Source organism: Porites lutea, chromosome 12, assembly GCF_958299795.1.
Source record: "Porites lutea chromosome 12, jaPorLute2.1, whole genome shotgun sequence".
Lineage (NCBI taxonomy): Eukaryota > Metazoa > Cnidaria > Anthozoa > Scleractinia > Poritidae > Porites > Porites lutea.
The window spans coordinates 20901572-20922627 of NC_133212.1; the positions used below are offsets into that span (position 1 = coordinate 20901572).

The 21056-nt window shown below is 38.9% G+C and overlaps 3 protein-coding genes across 3 annotated transcripts; 2 read left to right on the forward strand and 1 right to left on the reverse strand.

Annotated features, from left to right (window-relative positions):
• Positions 1-4163: 4163 nt before the first annotated feature.
• Positions 4164-6426, forward strand: LOC140953529 (uncharacterized). The gene has a single exon (XM_073402937.1). The coding sequence runs from the start codon at positions 4615-4617 to the stop codon at positions 6394-6396; it is 1782 nt and encodes a 593-aa protein (XP_073259038.1). The 5' UTR covers positions 4164-4614; the 3' UTR covers positions 6397-6426.
• A 477-nt stretch (positions 6427-6903) lies between these two features.
• On the reverse strand, positions 6904-8243 carry LOC140953858 (P2X purinoceptor 7-like). Its single transcript, XM_073403236.1, has 2 exons — positions 8053-8243; positions 6904-7321 (listed from the first exon to the last, which is right to left on the reverse strand). The coding sequence occupies exons 1-2, from the start codon at positions 8241-8243 to the stop codon at positions 6904-6906; spliced, it is 609 nt and encodes a 202-aa protein (XP_073259337.1).
• Positions 8244-16453: 8210 nt separating this feature from the next.
• Positions 16454-20988, forward strand: LOC140921784 (neuropilin-1-like). Its single transcript, XM_073371784.1, has 4 exons — positions 16454-17184; positions 19346-19680; positions 20313-20454; positions 20948-20988. Exons 1-4 carry the CDS (start codon positions 16749-16751, stop codon positions 20986-20988), a joined length of 954 nt encoding a protein of 317 aa, XP_073227885.1. The 5' UTR covers positions 16454-16748.
• The last annotated feature ends 68 nt before the right edge of the window (positions 20989-21056 follow it).

Genomic DNA, 21056 nt, shown 5'->3' on the forward strand with positions numbered 1-21056 from the left:
AGCTGATAATTCTCTGCACAGTTTTCCCAGTGTGCCTTTGGTCATTCGGAGGGGGTAGCAAAAAAACAAACTGTACACTGGTACATGAGTGAAGGCTCGGGGGAAGCCATTTTGTTTTGCGAACTGGCCGTGACAGATGTTTTTTTGCCGTGGACCTGGAACTGGTATAAACCACCAGAAACGTGTAAATTGAACGCGCAATTCCGTTCGGAATGTTCCAACCGGAAAAACGAGCCTGCCTTTTTAGATTTTCCACTTTTTCTGGGAATTTTCCAGTGGGACAAACCGACGAAACGTTTTCCATTTAACGCCGAACCGAGAGGAGGGCTACGACCAGCCTAATCTTCGTACACTCAGACATAGGGGCCCACACGCAAGGCATCGAAAATAGTTGGTGGCCCCGTACAAGGACATCCAAAGAACTATTCGAAAGCAACCTACTGGCAGGAGTGGCGTACGCATTACGGAGAAGTTCTCTTTAGAAACATAGTAAAGCATATCGCCGAACTTTTTGTGACGTCGAGAACGACGCAAAAAGGGCTAAATAAAACAGATAGATCAGACGTATAGAAGGAGGCGGAGGAAATTCGAAAAAATAGTTCAGGAAAAAATGACAATTCTGCCGAGCACAGCTAACAAGATAAAGTTTAGTGCGAAATTTGTTCCAAAAAGTTATTTTAGTACAGAAAGCGCCAAATTTGGGGCGTTTTAAAAAAAGACTTAGAAAAAAATTAAAAATCTTTAAATTAATAGTTGAAATCCTAAAGGCTTAGTATTGTTCTGACTTTTGTTTTCTTTGAACAATAGATGTATGCACAATTAATTTATGGGGTTATACGGAAATCTTGCCCTCGACGTTTATAACTTACCCCTGGAGAATTCCATGGTTCCTCAACGGGCGCGGAGTGAGGATATTATTTAACAATTATTCCTTGAGCCCGAATGGGCTCTGAGTCAATAGCCCATGAGGCCGAAGGCCGAATGAGCTATTGACTCAGAGGCCATCAGGGCGAGAGGAATAATTGTTTTAGTAAAATCCAACTAGTTGGTCACAAATATTCAGACAAAACAACTTAAGCTAGCAAAACGCGATTCAGCTGCCATTGTTTTGGTTTTCAAAGCTGGCGCTTTTCGCTACTAGTGGGCTATAACATATAGCCTAGTAGTAGCTCAACCAATCAGAACGCAGCGTTGATAATAGACCACTAGTTGGATTTTACTAAAATGCAACAGCCCATTTCCATTTCAGCTTTCACATGTCTCAAATGGCTGAAAGCTAGATTTTCTGTCGAGAATATCTGAAGTAAAATAAAAACATTGGGTGGGGAGAATTGATTAAGTTAACATCTCCCTTTTTAAACCTACCTTACCTCGTTTTGTTCTATTGCGCTTCATTTTATTTTTCAAATCTTTGGAATACTTTCATCGAACATTTTCACTCTCCACTTCCGCTCGAATTCGAACCCAAGACCCTGGCCAAAAAGTCTCTCCTCGATCGAGTGCTACTGATCATCCATGGGCTGCCTGTTTCAACGAGATCGAGGGTTCCCTCGTTATTTGGTTTGATCGAGGGTCCCATCGTTTTAACACTGACCAAACGAGTGTTCCCTCGATATTGAGGGTCCCACGTTTTTAGAATCGAGGGCCTCCTCGTCAAGGAAGTTGCAATCGAATGCACCCAACGCTACCTGTCGACGTAGAGTGTGTTGTTATCGTGTAATTTTTTTATCGAGTCTTTTTTAAGTACTCTCCCAGAAAAGGTGAGTGATCCGAGTAGAGTGTAGAACCGACAGAGTATATGTTTACAACTGACCGGGCATTATGCACAACCGACAGAGTACTGTGTACAACCGACAGAGTATATGTTTACAACTGACCGATCAGTAATGCATTGTGCCCAACCGACAGAGTAGTGCCTACAACCGACAGAGTAAAGTGTACAACCGATAGAGTAGTGCCTACAACCGACAGAGTAATGCGTCCAACCTACAGAGTATATGTTTAACCGACAGTCTCTCTCTGAACGCCAAATATCAGCAAGAGAGTTATGGAAAACCAACAACAAATGATGCCAAATAGGTGATGAGAGATAAACGAACAAGACAATTATATATGATACAACTGACAAAACTAATTTTGAAACAAACGACACACCATATAAGTGCTTAATCAGCTGTGTCACGAAATTCAACCAAATTACAAAATTACAAAATGCACGTTAAATTAAGCGAAACATAAAAATAACCGCTTAAAACTTTAAAGGAAGGTTAAAATAACATAGCAGAAACAACAGATGCCACGGATGGGCAAAACGGCAGAAGATTGAAATGGATTGAAATTAGGGTTTTTGAAAACTGTTCAGCCTAACAGTTTTTCAAAGTTGATCCCTGCTGCTTGCAACTTCCAAAATGATACTCAAGAGACATAACTGTTTGTCTCGGATCTCTGATTTTGTCATTTACATGTAATTTCTTTACTTACTTCAAGTTCCATAGCGATTGAGGGCGAGTAATTGGCAAACTTGATTAAACAAAATGAACAGGACTGCCGTGACACAGCCCCTTTAAATGCTATCCAATAACTACTTTATATAGCCATTAGACATCTAGTTTACTGCTATCCAAACACTACTTTTTAGTTATCAGACCGATCTAGTTTTTAAAAAGCTATCCAAACACTACTTTCTCGTTATCAGCCATCTAGTTCATTACTATCCAAACACAAGTTTTAAGTTTTCAGACATCTAGTTTAAAGCTATCCAAACACTCTCTTCCAACTAGTTATGTCTCGTTTATTCCTATCTGTCGTGCCATTTCTTCATGTCAATAATTAGTTTACTTCTATCTAATAACTAGTTTCTAACTATGTCAATGATGTCATTATTGGCAAAAAGTTATCTGAAAACTAGCTTCTTAGCCTTTAAAAAGCTAGTTTTACTCTATCTTATGTACATCCAAAAGCAGTAACAATTGCAGCAACGTAAAATTTCACTTTAAAGGGGAACTCCGGGATAAAAACGAACTTATTTAGAATAGTAGTCCTATATCTAAACTTTCAGTTTTTAATAAACTTTCTTACCTTACATCTACCGCTAAGTAAATCTTTTACTTAAAAGCTGGCCGAAAAGCCGTCCTAGTATTCCGCCATCTTGGGAAGAATACGAGCCGCGTTACAATGGTCAGCAGTGCGCTGTGACGTAAGAACGTCAATGGTTCGCGGTTGGTTGGCGGAGGGTTCGCGGGAGATTCGTATATTAGAACTACGAGGGCAGAACGTCTTTCTATTTCGTCCCTTTGTATTGTGTCCGTGGCTTCCAGTTCAACCTTTTTTGACCGTTTGTATTAAGCAAAGGAGAAAATGGTCAGCTGCGTTGTGCCTGACTGCCACAATTACTCAGAAAAGACGGGAGAAGCCGTGAGTTACCACAAGTTCCCGCAAGACCATAGAACGAAGGCATGGCTCGACCGAGTAAGGCGTGTTGATATGCCACCCCTGGAAAACAGCCATGTTTGCAGCGAACACTTCTTGCCCAGCTGTTTTGAGATCGATTTCCGTGCACAACTAATGGGCGAAAAGGTTCGAAAACATTTAAGGGATGACGCTATACCGTCTCTGTTTAAATATGGTCCGGAACCCAAAAAAGCGCGATTGTCATCTGAAAGTCGCCTTCAGAAACAAAACCATAAACAGGTTAGTACTGTCACTCATGCAAATTTTTATCATCCTGTTTTATTTTGCAAAAATCTTGTCTTGTTCGATTTGCCTGCTTGGCGGACGCTACGAGATTGCAGTCCAGTTCGAATTAGATGACCTCTGAGAGTTCACGCTCCTGTTTTGCCTCTAGCATATCTAGAACTCAGTGAGAAACTGACAAGTTTGGTATAAAACACTATAAGGCAGAATTAATTCAACGGCATTTGCAAGTAAAAAGAGAGTTTGTACACCTAAACCAGAGTGAATAGGTTTAAATTTTTAGGACTCCAATCCTATCAAGCTGCTAAAGCTAAGCTTGTAAAAAAAATTCAAAACTTGTATGACCTTATGGGAAATTGAATGTCACCTCACATCAAAAGAGACTTTTATCCAGTCGACTGTGCCACGTAGCAGATACGTGTACTAAAAATCGCCGCCTGTTACAGATGTTAATAAGAACTGTTTTTTTTCTCTCATTTTTCCTAGTGCTTACCTCAAGTTAGATCCTTCAATTCACCCTTGCCCTCAGTTTTGTATGTCGAGTCTGTAATTTCACCTTCATTATTTCGACATTACGATAAAAACAGACAATTGAACATTCCAAAAATATTTGTAGCAAATACTGTTAAGTATTGAACTTTATCCCATCAGGCTGTGGAAGAACTTTTAGCTGCTGCCTTCCCAGACTGTGACAATGAGTCAAGCTCTTCTTCAGAGGATGTCTTGGAAGACTCTTCAGATCAAGACCAGTTTGAAAATAATGAAGAAACAGGCTCCTCAGAACCAAGAGTGCATGACATTGGCATTCAGTGTTGCTGTCAGCCTGTTACCTTAAGAAGTGTAGCAGTTCAAACTGAGGATTCCAAACAAAAAAAGGGCAAAGCTAATGTTACCCTCACCCCAATACAAAACGAGCCCTACATGTATGTCCCACCATATGTAGATGCTGTACAATGGAAGGTTTTGAAGGATCACACTTATTCTTTGCCAGCATGTCCCAGTTCAGTGTTTCCTACTTATGATGAGAACTTTTTTAGCACCACCCCTTTAGCTCAATTGCACAAAGAAGACCCAAGGCTGGAAAATGATGATGACAACGTTGATGGTCATGTCAGTGACACAGATGATGAAGTTGATGATGAAGACCTAGATCCCCACTGGAAATTTCCCCCTAAAGGAAAACACTATGGCGATGCTGATGAAGATGATGATGATGATGATGAAGAATCAGAAGATGAGTTCCCTGAAAATCCCAGCAATGAAAAAAAATTTGTAGTCTTTAATTCAAATCTAAATAATTTATTTAAAAGATGCCAGGAATGCGGTGATGTTGTCATTGAACAGAAGAGGAAAACTGTTGGAAGCATGTTATCTGTAGAGCTTGTGTGCCAGAGTGGGTGTAAAATGACATGGGAGTCACAACCTGTTGTAAAAAGGAAACCTCTAGGAAATTTATTACTGGCAGCATCCATTCTTTTTACAGGTAATAACTTTGCTGCCATAAGTCGTCTGGCATCATGTTTTAACCTGCAATTTTTCAGCGAAAGTGTCTTTTATGACACCCAGCGTAAATACCTGTTCCCTGTGGTGAATGAGGCATGGGAAGCAGAGAGTCAACGGCAGGTAGACAGACTGACTTCCAAGGAAGTTGTAAATCTCGATGGTGATGGCAGGTGTGACAGCCCTGGCCACAGTGCCAAATATGGCACCTACACTTTAATGGATGAGGACTCTGGAGATGTGGTTGCATTCAATGTTGTCCAGGTCTCAGAAGTCAGCTCGTCAAATGCCATGGAGAAAGAGGGCTTTTCTCGCTGCCTTCAAGACTTGGAGGAAAAGGGGATCATGATTAACAGGATTGCTACAGACCGCCATGTTTCCATCAGCAGCAGCATGAAGAAGGACTTCCCACACATCAACCACCAGTATGATGTTTGGCATCTCTCCAAGTGGGTGGTCAAAAAACTTACAAACAAAGCCAAACAAAAGGGTTGTGAGGAACTGGCCCCATGGATACAATCCATTTCCAATCACCTTTGGTGGTGCGCGGCAACCTGCGATGGGAATGTGCAGCTTCTGCGTGAAAAGTGGAAGTCTGTTTTAGATCATGTAGCAAACAAGCACAAGTGGTCAGGCAATACGCTCTTCCATCAGTGTTGCCACCGACGTATCTCTTCCTCTGAAGCTAAGCAAATTTGTTGGCTTGAGCCAGGCTCACAAGCTCACATAGCTTTAGAGGAAGTGGTACTGAATAAAAAGCTTCTTAAAGATCTGGCTAAACTAACCGACTTCTGTCACACTGGTAAAATTGAGGTGTACCATTCAATGATGCTGAAGTATGCCTCCAAACGCGAGCATTATTCTTACCAGGGCATGGTCGCTAGGACCCAGCTAGCCGCTCTAGACAACAATGCTAACACTGGCCGTAGTCAAGCTGTGATAAAGTCAGGTGAACGGGCAGGTGAGGCAAGATACAAGCTTTGCTTCCCAAAAGCAAATAAAAGATGGGTTGTCAAACCAATTAATGAGAAGAAGTCATATCAGTTCTTATCAGACCTACTTTCAGAGGTGCTCAGTCGTGTTGAGCAGGGGAATGCAGCTGCACAGCCACTTCATCCACACCTACCAAGTAACATTGCCTCAGAACCAGCACCTAGTAAATCAGATGCAATACGCCAACATCGTTCAAGATTTAATAGATGACTTAACAATAGTGAGCCTTTGACACATTTCCTGGAGGTTTCCTATTTGTAACAGTCTATCAGAGTAACACTGAAATTTTTTCCAAACTTAACAATAAGAAACTCAAATACCACCATGTCTTTTTATTCCAATTACGTGTAGAAAACTGAAACCCACATGACAAGAACAGTTCACCACTTGTGAGGTTTTCTGACTGCAAATAATGAGGAATAGACCTTTTTAGCTAGCATGTTTTGTTTTCCTTATTCACACCATGTTTTTGATGTTCTCAAGGAGATTTGCATTTTCATAACCTACTTAGACATATGTACATGGATGCATGTGTATAGGACTTTTCAACATATCATAGTGTAAAATGAGAATACAAAACCTAAAGGCTTAAAAATTCAGCTCACAAAATGTAAGCAAATTATTTGTAATATCCTCTTTATAGCTGTATATTATGCATCATAATTGGCTTACAGTTTCTCATTTACACTGGCAGCCTGATGTCAGTTTTAAGTCATGTCACTCGTCTGCATATTTAAAACCTGTAAAGACAAACTCCTCCTCAGGCCCAGGTGGAGGATAGAAGTTCCTAATACACATTACAGCACATGAAGGAAGCACAACCCTAATTTCCTTGCCCAGGATTCCCCAGCACCATCGGGCCAATTGTCTGTATGCTATGTGCCTGTAGAGTTTGTCTTCAGGACCATTAAAAGATTCTTTGTATTGTTGCTTATATTGATACCATGCAGTCTGCAGGACCCATCTATTTATACACACTGGATGGAACCCTGGATGCTGCGTGATGCATGTTGGCTCTTCCTCACATTCACCACTAGTAACTGCTTCATTAAGCTTATTTTTAACCTGCTCTATTTCTTGGCAGCATATGCATGCCTCTGCTCTCCCCATAATCTGGCAATTATCACATGAGCACCTAAATCATAGATGGGAAACAAAAACTGAATTGATCTACATTTAACATGAGGTACAGGTTAAGAAGCTGGATAAACACCAGCAACTGAGAGCTGATTTAAGACAACAATGTAAGGTTTCGTAACATTTAGATGTTACTAACTGTTTTTGTGATATGTAGATAAAATATGTTGAAGCACATTAATTTTGTTTGAATTGAAGAAAACTGTTTATACAAGCTAGTAAAGAAAGTGAGGACACTGGCAAATTTAGATAGTTAAACATGTAAATAAAATTCTCTCCTGACATAGGTTAGGCGGGACCAACGGCCGCCTGTTGACTTAAAGAACCTATGTGTAGTGAAGATCAACATTTACAAAAATACAATTCTTTTTGTTTGCACCCGTGCTAGTGTTAGCTTATATAAAAGAAAGCGAAGCGTCCAGAAAATTGTTCAAAATCCTTCCCTTCTACTTGAAAACTCCAGCTGCGGGGGGAGGAGGGAATTTATGCTAGGTTTTTAACAGCTTTCACGTTCACAGCACCTAATTCGCAAGACATTGAAAACTAGGAACACTAAGCAATTTGTCGGCCACTCGATAATGAAATGTTCACGTACTCAAGACTCTCAAAACGAAAAAAAACAAACAAAAAAGGAACAAATACGAACACGACATCTGGGCCAAACAACAGTTTATTTCGCACGTCGGTAAAAGAATTACAATGAAGCAAACAGCACAGCACAGCACATACCAGGCGGAATTTTCCAGTCTTGGATTCAATTCTTCGCTGCCTTCCATGGACTCGTCGCCTGAAAGACTTTCAGCGTTGATATCCCTCTCATCCGTGTTTACCCGCGGTTCAAACTGATACGGCTGGATAGAAAACGTTTGAGCTCCTTGTTCTTCGTCGGAGAACTCGGATTCTGACCCAGAATTCGACATTATAAGAGTGATAAAGGTAAGAAAAGCTCCCAAAGCAGACGATGCAAAATAAAAATGTTGTACACAACTGGAAGCCGAGTAAATATCGCATTACGCTTGACGTTCTGACGTCATAAATGAAAACGCTGACCCATTTCTGAGCAGGCAAACAATTTTCAAGATGGCGGAATGCTATTTGCATTTTTCAGTCCGCTTTAGCGGGAAATATCTTCGTTCTAGCGAACAATCACTTAACTTAGTAGTCAAAAATTGAAACAGCAAATGTAGGCAAATCATTAAGAAAAAGGTCATTTTTCTCCCGGAGTTCCCCTTTAAAGATAGTATTAAGATATATAGCACATCTGCATGGTTCCAAATAACTAGAAATTTGTTATGACAAAGATAAGGTAGTGATTAGTTAATAGTAGCTACACAGGGCGTGAAGATAAGAATCACTGAAGAATAAACTCAGTAGAAACGAGATAACTTACAGATAGTTTCATTAACTAGCTTTGAGATAGAAAAAAGATAGTGTGTTATTTCGTAAGCTATAGGAAATATCTTGGTTTTTTCTGCTTATTTCTTAATTTGAGATTAATTTGTCAACTGGAATTTCAGTGAACGTTGTGGTATTGTTATATTCTACAGTATTTACTCGGATTGAGACATCGAAAGGACTCGGAAGTAGGAAGTCCAAAGTAGTCTGAACTGTACTGTTTTTTGCAGCCCAGCCAACTTCTCCAAATTTCTCCAGACAATATTTTATTACACAAAATATCATCTTTCGAGGGCATCATCAAGGGTTTCCTCGTCAAGGAAGTTGCAATCGAGGGCACCCAACGCAACCTGTCGAGGCACCGTATGTTGTTATCGTATAATTTTTTGTCCAGTTTGTTTTTAAGAACTTTCCCAGAAAAGGTGAGTGATCCGATAACGCGAGTAGTGTGCACAACCGACAGAGTATATGCTTACAACTGACCGAGCATTGTGCACAACCGACAGAGTATATGTTTGCAACTGACCGATCAGTAATGCACTGTGCCCAACCGACAGAGTAGTGCGTACAACCGACACTACAGATACAACCGAAAGAGGAAAGTGTACAACCGACAGAGTAATGCGTTGAATGGACAGAGTAATGCATCCAACCTACAGAGTATATGTTTAACCGACAGTCTCTCTCTGAACGCCAAATATCAAGAAGAGAGGTATGGAAAATCAACAACAAATGATGCCAAATAGGGGATGAGAGATAAAAGAACAAGACAATTATATATGATACAACTGACAAAACTAATTTTGAAACAAACGACACACCATATAAGTGCTTAACCACTATAGCTATCAATAACTACTTTTTATAACCATTAGACACTCTAGTTTACTGCTATCCAAACACTACTTTTTAGTTATCAGACATCTAGTTTTTGAAAAGCTATCCAAACTCTACTTTCTCGTTATTAGACATCTAGATCATTGCTATCCAAACACAAGTTTTTAGTTTTCAGACATCTAGTCTAAAGCTATCCAAACACTCTCTTCCAACTAGTTATGTCTCGTTTATTCCTATCTGTCGTGTCATTTCTTAATGTCAATAATTAGTTTACTTCTATCTAATAACTAGTTTCTAACTATGTCAATGATGTCATTATTGACCAAAAGGTATCTGAAAACTAGCTTCTTAGCCTATAAAAAGCTAGTTTTACTCTATCTTATGTACATCCAAAAGCAGTAACAATTGCAGCAACGTAAAATTTCACTTTAAAGATAGTATTAAGATATATAGCACATCTGCATGGTTCCAAATAACTAGAAATTTGTTATGACAAAGATAAGATAGTGATTAGTTAATAGTAGCTACACAGGGCGTGAAGATAAGAATCACTGAAGAATAAACTCAGTAGAAACGAGATAACTTGCAGATAGTTTCATTAACTAGCTTTGAGATAGAAAAAAGATAGTGTGTTATTTCGTAAGCTATAGGAAATATCTTGGTTTTTTCTGCTTATTTCTTAATTTGAGATTAATTTGTCAACTGGAATTTCAGTGAACGTTGTGGTATTGTTATATTCTACAGTATTTACTCGGATTGAGAAATCGAAAGGACTCGGAAGTAGGAAGTCGAAAGTAGTCTGAACTGTACTGTCTTTTGCAGCCCTGCCAACTTCTCTAAATTTCTCCAGACAATATTTTATTACACAAAATATCATCTTTCGAGGGCATCATCAAGGGTTTCCTCGTCAAGGAAGTTGCAATCGAGGGCACCCAACGCAACCTGTCGAGGCACCGTATGTTGTTATCGTATAATTTTTTGTCCAGTTTGTTTTTAAGAACTTTCCCAGAAAAGGTGAGTGATCCGATAACGGGAGTAGTGTGTACAACCGACAGAGTATATGCTTACAACTGACCGAGCATTGTGCACAACCGACAGAGTATATGTTTGCAACTGACCGATCAGTAATGCACTGTGCCCAACCGACAGAGTAGTGCGTACAACCGACACTACAGATACAACCGACAGAGTAAAGTGTACAACCGACAGAGTAATACGTTGAATGGACAGAGTAATGCGTCCAACCTACAGAGTATATGTTTACCCGACAGTCTCTCTCTGAACGCCAAATATCAAGAAGAGAGGTATGGAAAATCAACAACAAATGATGCCAAATAGGTGATAAGAGATAAACGAACAAGACAATTATATATGATACAACTGACAAAACTAATTTTGAAACAAACGACACACCATATAAGTGCTTAACCACTATAGCTATCAAAAGACTGAGTTAAAGAAGCTACGGTGTCACGAAATTCAGCCAAATTACAAAATTACAAAATGCACGTTAAATTAAGCGAAACATAAAAATAACCACTTAAAACTTTAAAGGAAGGTTAAAATAACATAACAGAAACAACAGATGCCACGGATGGGCAAAACGGCAGAAGATTGAAACGGATTGAAATTAGGGTTTTTGAAAACTGTTCAGCCTAACAGTTTTTCAAAGTTGATCCCTGCTGCTTGCAACTTCCAAAAGGATACTCAGGAGACATAGCTGTTTGTCTCGGATCTCTGATTTTGCCATTTACATGTAATTTCTTTGCTTACTTCAAGTTCCATAGCGATTGAGGGCGAGTAATTGGCAAACTTGATTAAACAAAATGAACAGGACTGCCGTGACACAGCCCCTTTAAATGCTATCCAATAACTACTTTATATAGCCATTAGACATCTAGTTTACTGCTATCCAAACACTACTTTTTAGTTATCAGACCGATCTAGTTTTTAAAAAGCTATCCAAACACTACTTTCTCGTTATCAGCCATCTAGTTCATTACTATCCAAACACAAGTTTTAACTTTTCAGTCATCTAGTTTAAAGCTATCCAAACACTCTCTTCCAACTAGTTATGTCTCGTTTATTCCTATCTGTCGTGTCATTTCTTAATGTCAATAATTAGTTTACTTCTATCTAATAACTAGTTTCTAACTATGTCAATGATGTCATTATTGACCAAAAGGTATCTGAAAACTAGCTTCTTAGCCTATAACAAGCTAGTTTTACTCTATCTTATGTACATCCAAAAGCAGTAACAATTGCAGCAACGTAAAATTTCACTTTAAAGATAGTATTAAGATATATAGCACATCTGCATGGTTCCAAATTTACTAGAAATTAATTATCAGAAAGATAAGATAGTGATTAGTTAATAGTAGTTACACAGGGCGTGAAGATAAGAATCACTGAAGAATAAACTCAGTAGAAACGAGATAACTTACAGATAGTTTCATTAACTAGCTTTGAGATAGAAAAAAGATAGTGTGTTATTTCGTAAGCTATAGGAAATATCTTGGTTTTTTCTGCTTATTTCTTAATTTGAGATCAATTTGTCAACTGGAATTTCAGTGAACGTTGTGGTATTGTTATATTCTACAGTATTTACTCGGATTGAGACATCGAAAGGACTCGGAAGTAGGAAGTCCAAAGTAGTCTGAACTGTACTGTTTTTTGCAGCCCAGCCAACTTCTCCAAATTTCTCCAGACAATATTTTATTACACAAAATATCATCTTTCGAGGGCATCATCAAGGGTTTCCTCGTCAAGGAAGTTGCAATCGAGGGCACCCAACGCAACCTGTCGAGGCACCGTATGTTGTTATCGTATAATTTTTTGTCCAGTTTGTTTTTAAGAACTTTCCCAGAAAAGGTGAGTGATCCGATAACGCGAGTAGTGTGCACAACCGACAGAGTATATGCTTACAACTGACCGAGTATTGTGCACAACCGACAGAGTATATGTTTGCAACTGACCGATCAGTAATGCACTGTGCCCAACCGACAGAGTAGTGCGTACAACCGACACTACAGATACAACCGACAGAGTAAAGTGTACAACCGACAGAGTAATACGTTGAATGGACAGAGTAATGCGTCCAACCTACAGAGTATATGTTTAACCGACAGTCTCTCTCTGAACGCCAAATATGAAGAAGAGAGGTATGGAAAATCAACAACAAATGATGCCAAATAGGTGATAAGAGATAAACGAACAAGACAATTATATATGATACAACTGACAAAACTAATTTTGAAACAAACGACACACCATATAAGTGCTTAACCACTATAGCTATCAAAAGACTGAGTTAAAGAAGCTACGGTGTCACGAAATTCAGCCAAATTACAAAATTACAAAATGCACGTTAAATTAAGCGAAACATAAAAATAACCACTTAAAACTTTAAAGGAAGGTTAAAATAACATAACAGAAACAACAGATGCCACGGATGGGCAAAACGGCAGAAGATTGAAACGGATTGAAATTAGGGTTTTTGAAAACTGTTCAGCCTAACAGTTTTTCAAAGTTGATCCCTGCTGCTTGCAACTTCCAAAATGATACTCAGGAGACATAGCTGTTTGTCTCGGATCTCTGATTTTGCCATTTACATGTAATTTCTTTGCTTACTTCAAGTTCCATAGCGATTGAGGGCGAGTAATTGGCAAACTTGATTAAACAAAATGAACAGGACTGCCGTGACACAGCCCCTTTAAATGCTATCCAATAACTACTTTATATAGCCATTAGACATCTAGTTTACTGCTATCCAAACACTACTTTTTAGTTATCAGACCGATCTAGTTTTTAAAAAGCTATCCAAACACTACTTTCTCGTTATCAGCCATCTAGTTCATTACTATCCAAACACAAGTTTTAAGTTTTCAGACATCTAGTTTAAAGCTATCCAAACACTCTCTTCCAACTAGTTATGTCTCGTTTATTCCTATCTGTCGTGTCATTTCTTAATGTCAATAATTAGTTTACTTCTATCTAATAACTAGTTTCTAACTATGTCAATGATGTTATTATTGGCAAAAAGTTATTTGAAAACTAGCTTCTTAGCCTATAAAAAGCTAGTTTTACTCTATCTTATGTACATCCAAAAGCAGTAACAATTGCAGCAACGTAAAATTTCACTTTAAAGATAGTATGAAGATATATAGCACATCTGCATGGTTCCAAATAACTAGAAATTTGTTATGACAAAGATAAGATAGTGATTAGTCAATATATAGGAAATATCTTGGTTTTTGCTGCTTATTTCTTAATTTGAGATTAATTTGTCAACTGGAATTTCAGTGAACGTTGTGGTATTGTTATATTCTACAATATTTACTCGGATTGAGAAATCGAAAGGACTCCTAAGTCGGAAGTCGGAAGTCGAAAGTGGTCTGAACTCCAGATAATATTTTATTGCACAAAATATCATCTTTCAAGGGCATCAAAAGTGATAAATGACTCAAATGGAAAAGTCAACTATCGGAAGTCAGAACTGGGCCTTCCTGCTCAGCAGTTCCGAGTTCCTGTTTTCTATTTTCGGGGGCCAGGGGCCCGTTTCTCGAAGGTCCCGGTAATCATACCGAGCCCGGAAGGCTGTTTTACGTGTGCCTTGTTTAATATGTAAGATCGAAATAACTCCACCCTCCGATCATTTTGATCAAAGATCGTTTTTGGATGTTAGTACGAAACGTACCCTCGGGACTAAACGGCTCCGAAAAATCACATACTAAAAACTAAGACATACAGGTCACGTTTCTGGTATTTATCACTTACGTTTTACCGTTATGTAATCCATGTAACAAATAACGCTATTTAACAATTCTTTCACGAGTGCTCGTTGGATATGAGATGGTAGATAGCCAACGAGGCGCCGATTTGGTTATAATCATCTCATATCCAACAACCGCGAGTGGAATAATTGTTTTATTAAAAACGCCCACAAAATCTCGATGAATCTCCCCGGCTTTATTTTGTTAGAACAAACCGGAAAATCGTTAATGTTCATTTTGCAGGTTACGTCGTTACGTGATTGAAAATCTGAACATCTAAAATGTTACATTTCGTAAAGAACATTGATACAATTTTGCTTGTCAAAATGCCAAAAGGCCACTATCGATAAATTAAAATTCATCATAGTCATTTTCTTTTGCGTTCTCTTACAAGGAAATTAACATAATTTTCTAAAATAACTTATTTATGCACTCGACTCGCTATCATGCTGAATTTTAATATATCGAAAGTGGCCTATATTTTCATGAGCCTTTAATTATCCAAACAACTGAAATAATCCCTTCTAGTTCTAAATGCCACTCAGCCATAAATGGCTTAACCTTGCCTTAACCTGCTTGAGCAGATGTTTGGATGTCACAGCAAAACTTTCCCTTTAATATCTCTTTCTTTTACCAATATTGATATAAAAGGAGTGTTCTTCGACTCTTTAAGACCGATTACGGCGATTCATTGTCAGCAGAACGGCTTTCTCCTGAACAGAGATGACGCTCTGGAAAATTGTCAGCCTGCTTACCTTGGTATACATATTGTCAAGTAAGTACTATATTTGCTTCAGAATTTCGTAGAAAAAAAAGTAGGTGTTAAAAAGATTTTCAGCATTACATACAGCTTTAGACTAGCTTTGGAAAAGAGTTTGCTCCTCTGATCTGTGATCGGATACCCTTGTTCATGACAAGAGCAAACGTTGTTCAATTTCGAAATTAAACTCAATTTCGAAGTTAACCTCGGAATTGCCATTTTCTTCACAGTATGAATTCGGCGGATGATGTAGTGATATATTTAACAATTATTCCACGAGTGTGCGTTGGATTTGGCCATAATCATCTCATATCCAACAAGGGCGAGCGGGATAATTGTTTTATTAAAAACGCCCACAAAATATCGAGAATTCTTCCCGACTTTATTTGTAAATAAAACTAACGATTTTCAGCTTGTTTTTAATTTTGAGCAGACGCGTACAGTTACCATATTTGGAGAGTATGGTATAATGGCTCATATACCATGATGGCTAAGCCAATCAGAGCTCTAGAATTGCATTATCCAATGATTCAGTTTTTAATAAATACTAAATATAGTTTGCGAATTATAGATCATCACGCCTATTACATCTCTTGTAGTCAGCTCATTATCTTTTGTTGTGGTTGAACAAATTAGCATTTTTTTCTTTTTTTTTAAATCATTTTACAAGAGACTAGTAGGTCAAATTATTTTTTTTGGCGGCAAGTCGATTCAAGAGAAGTAGACCCCCAAGGCATAGATCGGTTCTTTAGTAAATTCAAATTTTGAACTGTGATCTATTCGAGGGCATAATGATTTCGCCTGGTTTATCCTCAGTCCCGAGCAGTCTTTTAACTGAATGAGTGAACTAAACAAATTGCTTATTGTCTCTCTAGTTTCTAGGAAACTGACCACCTACTCCTCCCCTGTTACTTCTCACTTAGGGCAAAATGTTCGCTTAGGGGAGGGGTAGGTGGTCAGTTTCCATACAGAAACCTAAATTGATCTGCCTAGTATCCTTTTTTCATGGCGTTTCACGAACAGCTGAAAACTGAAATGTTGGCAACAAAATTCCTTTTCATTCCTTTTCTCGGCATTTTCTTTTTAAACAAACGGTAGGATTGTTTGATAGCAGCCAAAAACCATATAATTATTAATCGCAACCTGAATTTTTTCATGATCAGGCTTTCTTTTCGAAACTGCATAAGCTGCGTATTTAACTGTGATGATCTTCTCTGCTCAGCATTTATTTTTCTGTTCCACGGTTCAAATATTTAACAATTAATGAATGCGGCTGAGTATCTTATGAAGAATTATGGAGATCGAGGACGGTGGTATCCGTCGAGGCCGTAAATGAAAATTAATTCATTAAAATTTGAAACATGTTCTTATTTTCTAAAATCGATAAAAAATAATTCTGTACACTTGGGTAAATAACATAAGTCAACATTTAGGATCCTCTTTGGAGACATAGGTGCCTTATCACACACTCCAACTGCAATGCTAATTTAGTATGCAGATTTTGTATAAGGAATAAGCCGAATACCACTAAATACTCTTTGATACAATGTATTTTTTTCTTTAGAAAATAAACCTATTTAAGAAACTACCCTAAATACCTTAAATTTCTAACTGTGCTAACTATTATTTTATGTAAGTACCTGTTCGGCTATCTTGGGAAAATGCAGGTTCTTAAAACGCAGGCTTTTACTGTATTCATCATTTTATTGCTTGGAAATCTTGTAATCCTAGAATGCGAAGATTGCAACAAGACTCACGTGGGTCGAGACAGTGGTGTCCTTCGGTCTCCGCATTTCCCGCACAATTACCCGAATGAAGCCTACTGTTACTGGAATATCAGAGTCAACCTATCACAGCACGTGTTTTTGATGTTCTCATCAAGTTTCAGTTTACAGCCTGAAAACAACACAGATGTCATTCGTGTGTACGATGGAGGAAATACCACAGGGGAGGTGTTGGGAGTGTTTTACGGAGGACACCCGCCCCCAAAGGGTGGACTCTATTCTTCAGCAAACCAAATGTTTGTGGTTTTTAAAACGGACAAAAACAAATCTTTCTCCGGTTTCCAAGCTTCCTATCACGCCTTAACGTGTTCCGGTAAGGATGTTTCAGAACAACTGGCCTTCTTCTAGGCCACAATGCAGTTTCCAATGCAAATTTTCAAAGGCAATAGGCCACTTCCGAGTTCCAAAAACCCTCAGTTTCAAAATGAGGCCAAGTGCACAGCCTTTGTGAAACTGAGTTTTATTTGCATGAGGATGAAAAATCATCTCCATATCAAAGGCTGCGCAGTAGTCGTTTTGATACAGAGGCCCAGGGGAACTCGGATATGGCCCACCTTGCATTGTCCCCAACCTCGAGACGGGCACAGGGAGCAATTTTTTTACGTAACTTCGCTCGGTAGCTTCAAGCCTTGACGAAGACTGGCGAATGAAGGCTTTGTTTGAACTTCACTTTTAAAATAATTTTTAAATCGTTGTAGATTATATACACCACTTATCAACCGAGATTGAGGTCGGAGATTACAGGAAAATCTCAGACCGAGGCCTTGATGTAATAGGGAGCTTATAAGCAACAAGGACGGCGACGGCTACGAAGACGTCACTTAAAAAATGAATTCGCGTTGCCTCCACTTTATCACGCTATCACGCTTATTCTCTCTCGTTTAATTCGTGAAATGTTGGCAAATTTTTTTGGAGTTAAGTACTAAAGGACTGTATCAAAGTTCAGGAAAGAAAAGAAACTTGTTGTTGTGAGTTCCCGTCCTCGACAAAACTAGAGAACTTAAGATGGACTCGTTTTCGGGGCGACGGCGACCGGACTGGCAGAGAAAGCCTGGAACTAAGGCAGCCGTCGCTTTCCGTCAAAAATCGAACATTAAGATCGCAGTGAACTCAGAAGGACGGCGCCTTTAATTAGAAGAATACCGAAGAGGAAAATATGGCTTCACATAAAGAATTAAGAGAATAAATATTTGCTATGCAGACAAAATGCATCGGATGAAGAGTTTCTCGTTTTGTGGGAAAATTATGAGTCCAAAAATCACGATTTTCCTCGGGTCAGTTACGATCCGTTTACGCTAAAAAACATGCGGGATGCAGCTGAGTGCAAGGCAGAATTTCGTGTTGAAAAAAAAAAGATCTCCACAGGCTTGTCGAAGCCTTGCAAATTACAGGAACATTAAAATGCTACCAAGGAAGCGTATTCTTAGTTTGTTATTGAAATAATTCCCGGGAAATACTTGCATGCAACAACAACAACAACGGCAACAACTTTATTTCAGTGTTCCCACGTTAGTACATGGTATTACCTACTATTCGTTCTATATAATTTTCAATGCGTTTCATTTATACGATATTCTAACGAAAAGAGCGAACTAAAAACACACAATTAAAATATCGGAGTTCATATTTTTTGTCTGGATACTTTCATTTGGCTCGTAGGACAATTTTGTCCATCTCAAGCTCACTTACGGTTGGCTGTTTGCCAAGTTGGATCTTGACCCTGTGACATGAAAACATAGAAACATTCAAAGATGTAAGTTTAGATAACAGAGCTTGGAAATCGAGCTTGAAATGTGCCTCAAAGAAAACAATGACAATTTAAGAACGATAATCTGCAAAATTTGGGTTGCTAAACGCAACAAACCTGATTGAAATGAAAGTTAAATACTCACGTTTTCGCCACAACGCCAAACAGACCAGTTTCACGTCGCCGACGGGACCACGACGGCAAGGTGGTGAGCATAAGCATGCGCAATATCCAACAAATGATGATGTCACGTCCTGTTGAAGTTGCCGTCGCCCCAAAAACGTCTCTATCTTAAGTTCCCTACTGCGTGCAACGAAAGCGAAGAAATGTACAATAAAGCGTGATGCACGTGCAACGTTGTTGTTTTGCTAATATAAACCTTTTGCTTTTTTGCCGTTCTCGTTGCCGTCGCCGTCTTCGTTGCTTAAGCTCCCTATCTATACATCGAGGCCTCGGTCTGAGATTTCCCTGTAATGACCAAACGGACGAAGTTATTAAGTTCTTTATTATATGGCCTTTTTAGCGTCTTTTTCTTTAAAGTTGACTTCCAACACAGGGGAAAAAACACTTATTCAATAACGTAAAGTGATAGTAGCCTAACACTGTCGGCCCTTGCCATAGGGTACTTTGAGGTCTTGTCTAAGTGGGCTACGAAATTCCACTACCTCTTGACTATTTTCTATTTTTTGTTTCCTTGTTTGACAAATTTTTTGCTTGAAATATATAGATCCTCTTGGAATGGAAAGCGGGGCCATTTCTGATGCTCAAATAAGTGCATCTTCGCATTACACCTGGAGCTATTCTGACTATTCTGCAAAAAAGGCAAGGCTAAATTCGAGATATCGGTGGAGGAATACAGGATGCTGGGCAGCGGCTACAAATGATCGTCACCAGTGGCTTCAAGTGGACCTTGGTGGTTACACCAAAGTAACACGTGTCGCGACTCAGGGAAGTGGATACGGACTCTCAGAATGGGTGACAAAGTTTAAGATCCGGTATAGCTCTGACGGAGTCATATGGCAGTTTTACAAAGAGCCTGGTAATTCGAATGCTTCAGCAAAGGTACACTAACTGGACTTGGTAATTATGGAGCTTAAGCAACGATGACGGCGATGGCAACGGCAAAGAGGACGGCAAAAAAGCAATAGGTTTGATTAGCAAAACAAGAACTTTGCACGTGCATCACGTGTTTTGGTACATTCTTTGCCGTCGTTTCACGACCACAACGTGAAAGTGCCTAAATTCACGTTTTGTCGAGGACGGGAACAACTTTCTTTTTCTTTTCCTGAAATTTGTTACAGTACTTAGGACGATAAAGTTTGAAGCAGCGCGAATTCTGTCACTTTTTAAGTACGTTTTTGTAGCCGTGGCCGTCGATTTTGCTTAAGCGCGGGTAAATAATGGCTGCTCTCCAAGTTGAAGGGGAATTTAAGCAGTGTGATATTGCTGAGTACTCTAGACGTGACTGACAGAAATCTACATTTTTATCCAGTTGTATTACAAGTCTTAATTCTATGTTTTGTGCAATGATTTTTATTAATTTCGGAGAAAAATTTTCGACCTTGCGCCACTGCAACTACGGGACTAAAGTCCTCGGGGCCTCCGGATTACAGTTCCAGCGTTCTTACTGCTAAGCCGCCCTGTCTCAAAGGACTGCTCAGCATTGTCACACACGTAAATGATTCTTTTTCCAGGTGTTTACTGGAAATTCTGGCGGTCCCAATAGCATTGTTCAACACGGACTGAATGAAGCCATCTTGGCACGATATATTCGAGTTGTGCCGGTGGCATGGTTTAAGCGGATAACGATGAGAGTGGAAATCTACGGTTGCCAAGGTACTCTTTTATTTATTATACCCATTTTGAAATCATTGGTGATCCCTGCAATCTGATTGGCTTTCAGCATTATAGTTTGCTCACGAGTCTTACTTTTTTTTCTTTGTTTGTTTGTTTTTTTTTTTGCCCTCAGTCGTATTCTAAATCGCATCATTTCTCTTCTAACTTGCACCCGGAGTGGTCAATCGATAAAAATTGATAGCAATCAAGTGCTTTTTATCGATTGATAAAGGAAATCGGTGGAAATTGATAGACTAAATTGCTGTAATATCGATTTTTCTTGATTTTAACGATTTATAACGGTAAGTCCAACATTGTTGTTTTATGGCATAAGTTAAATAGTACAGCTGAGAAAACACATCCACGAGTAACAACTGATCAACAAACATGAAAATAAGAAATGTGGAAACTATTACAGACGCAAGATTCTCTCTAAAACCGTGACCCTTTTGCACATAATTACAAGAACGGTTCGGTTTAATTACATTCGCAGTTCTGGCAGGCAAGTACCAAGAGAAATACAACCTTAGATAAAAGATTTCCCAGCCAGAATTTCAGACATCCTCTAGAGTGTCTAGAGTCGAAGGGACGCCTGAAATTCA

Bases quoted from the DNA above. Each gene is read 5' to 3' on its own strand.
- LOC140953858 (XM_073403236.1), bottom strand. From the start codon at position 8,243: ATGTCGAATTCTGGGTCAGAATCCGAGTTCTCCGACGAAGAACAAGGA. The intron at 7,322-8,052 runs GTATGTGCTGTG...TCTATGATTTAG, and splicing joins AGACTGGAAAATTCCGCCTG to GTGCTCATGTGATAATTGCC.
- LOC140953529 (XM_073402937.1), top strand. From the start codon at position 4,615: ATGTATGTCCCACCATATGTAGATGCTGTACAATGGAAGGTTTTGAAG.
- LOC140921784 (XM_073371784.1), top strand. From the start codon at position 16,749: ATGCAGGTTCTTAAAACGCAGGCTTTTACTGTATTCATCATTTTATTG. The intron at 17,185-19,345 runs GTAAGGATGTTT...TGAAATATATAG, and splicing joins TCACGCCTTAACGTGTTCCG to ATCCTCTTGGAATGGAAAGC. The intron at 20,455-20,947 runs GTACTCTTTTAT...TTACATTCGCAG, and splicing joins GGAAATCTACGGTTGCCAAG to TTCTGGCAGGCAAGTACCAA.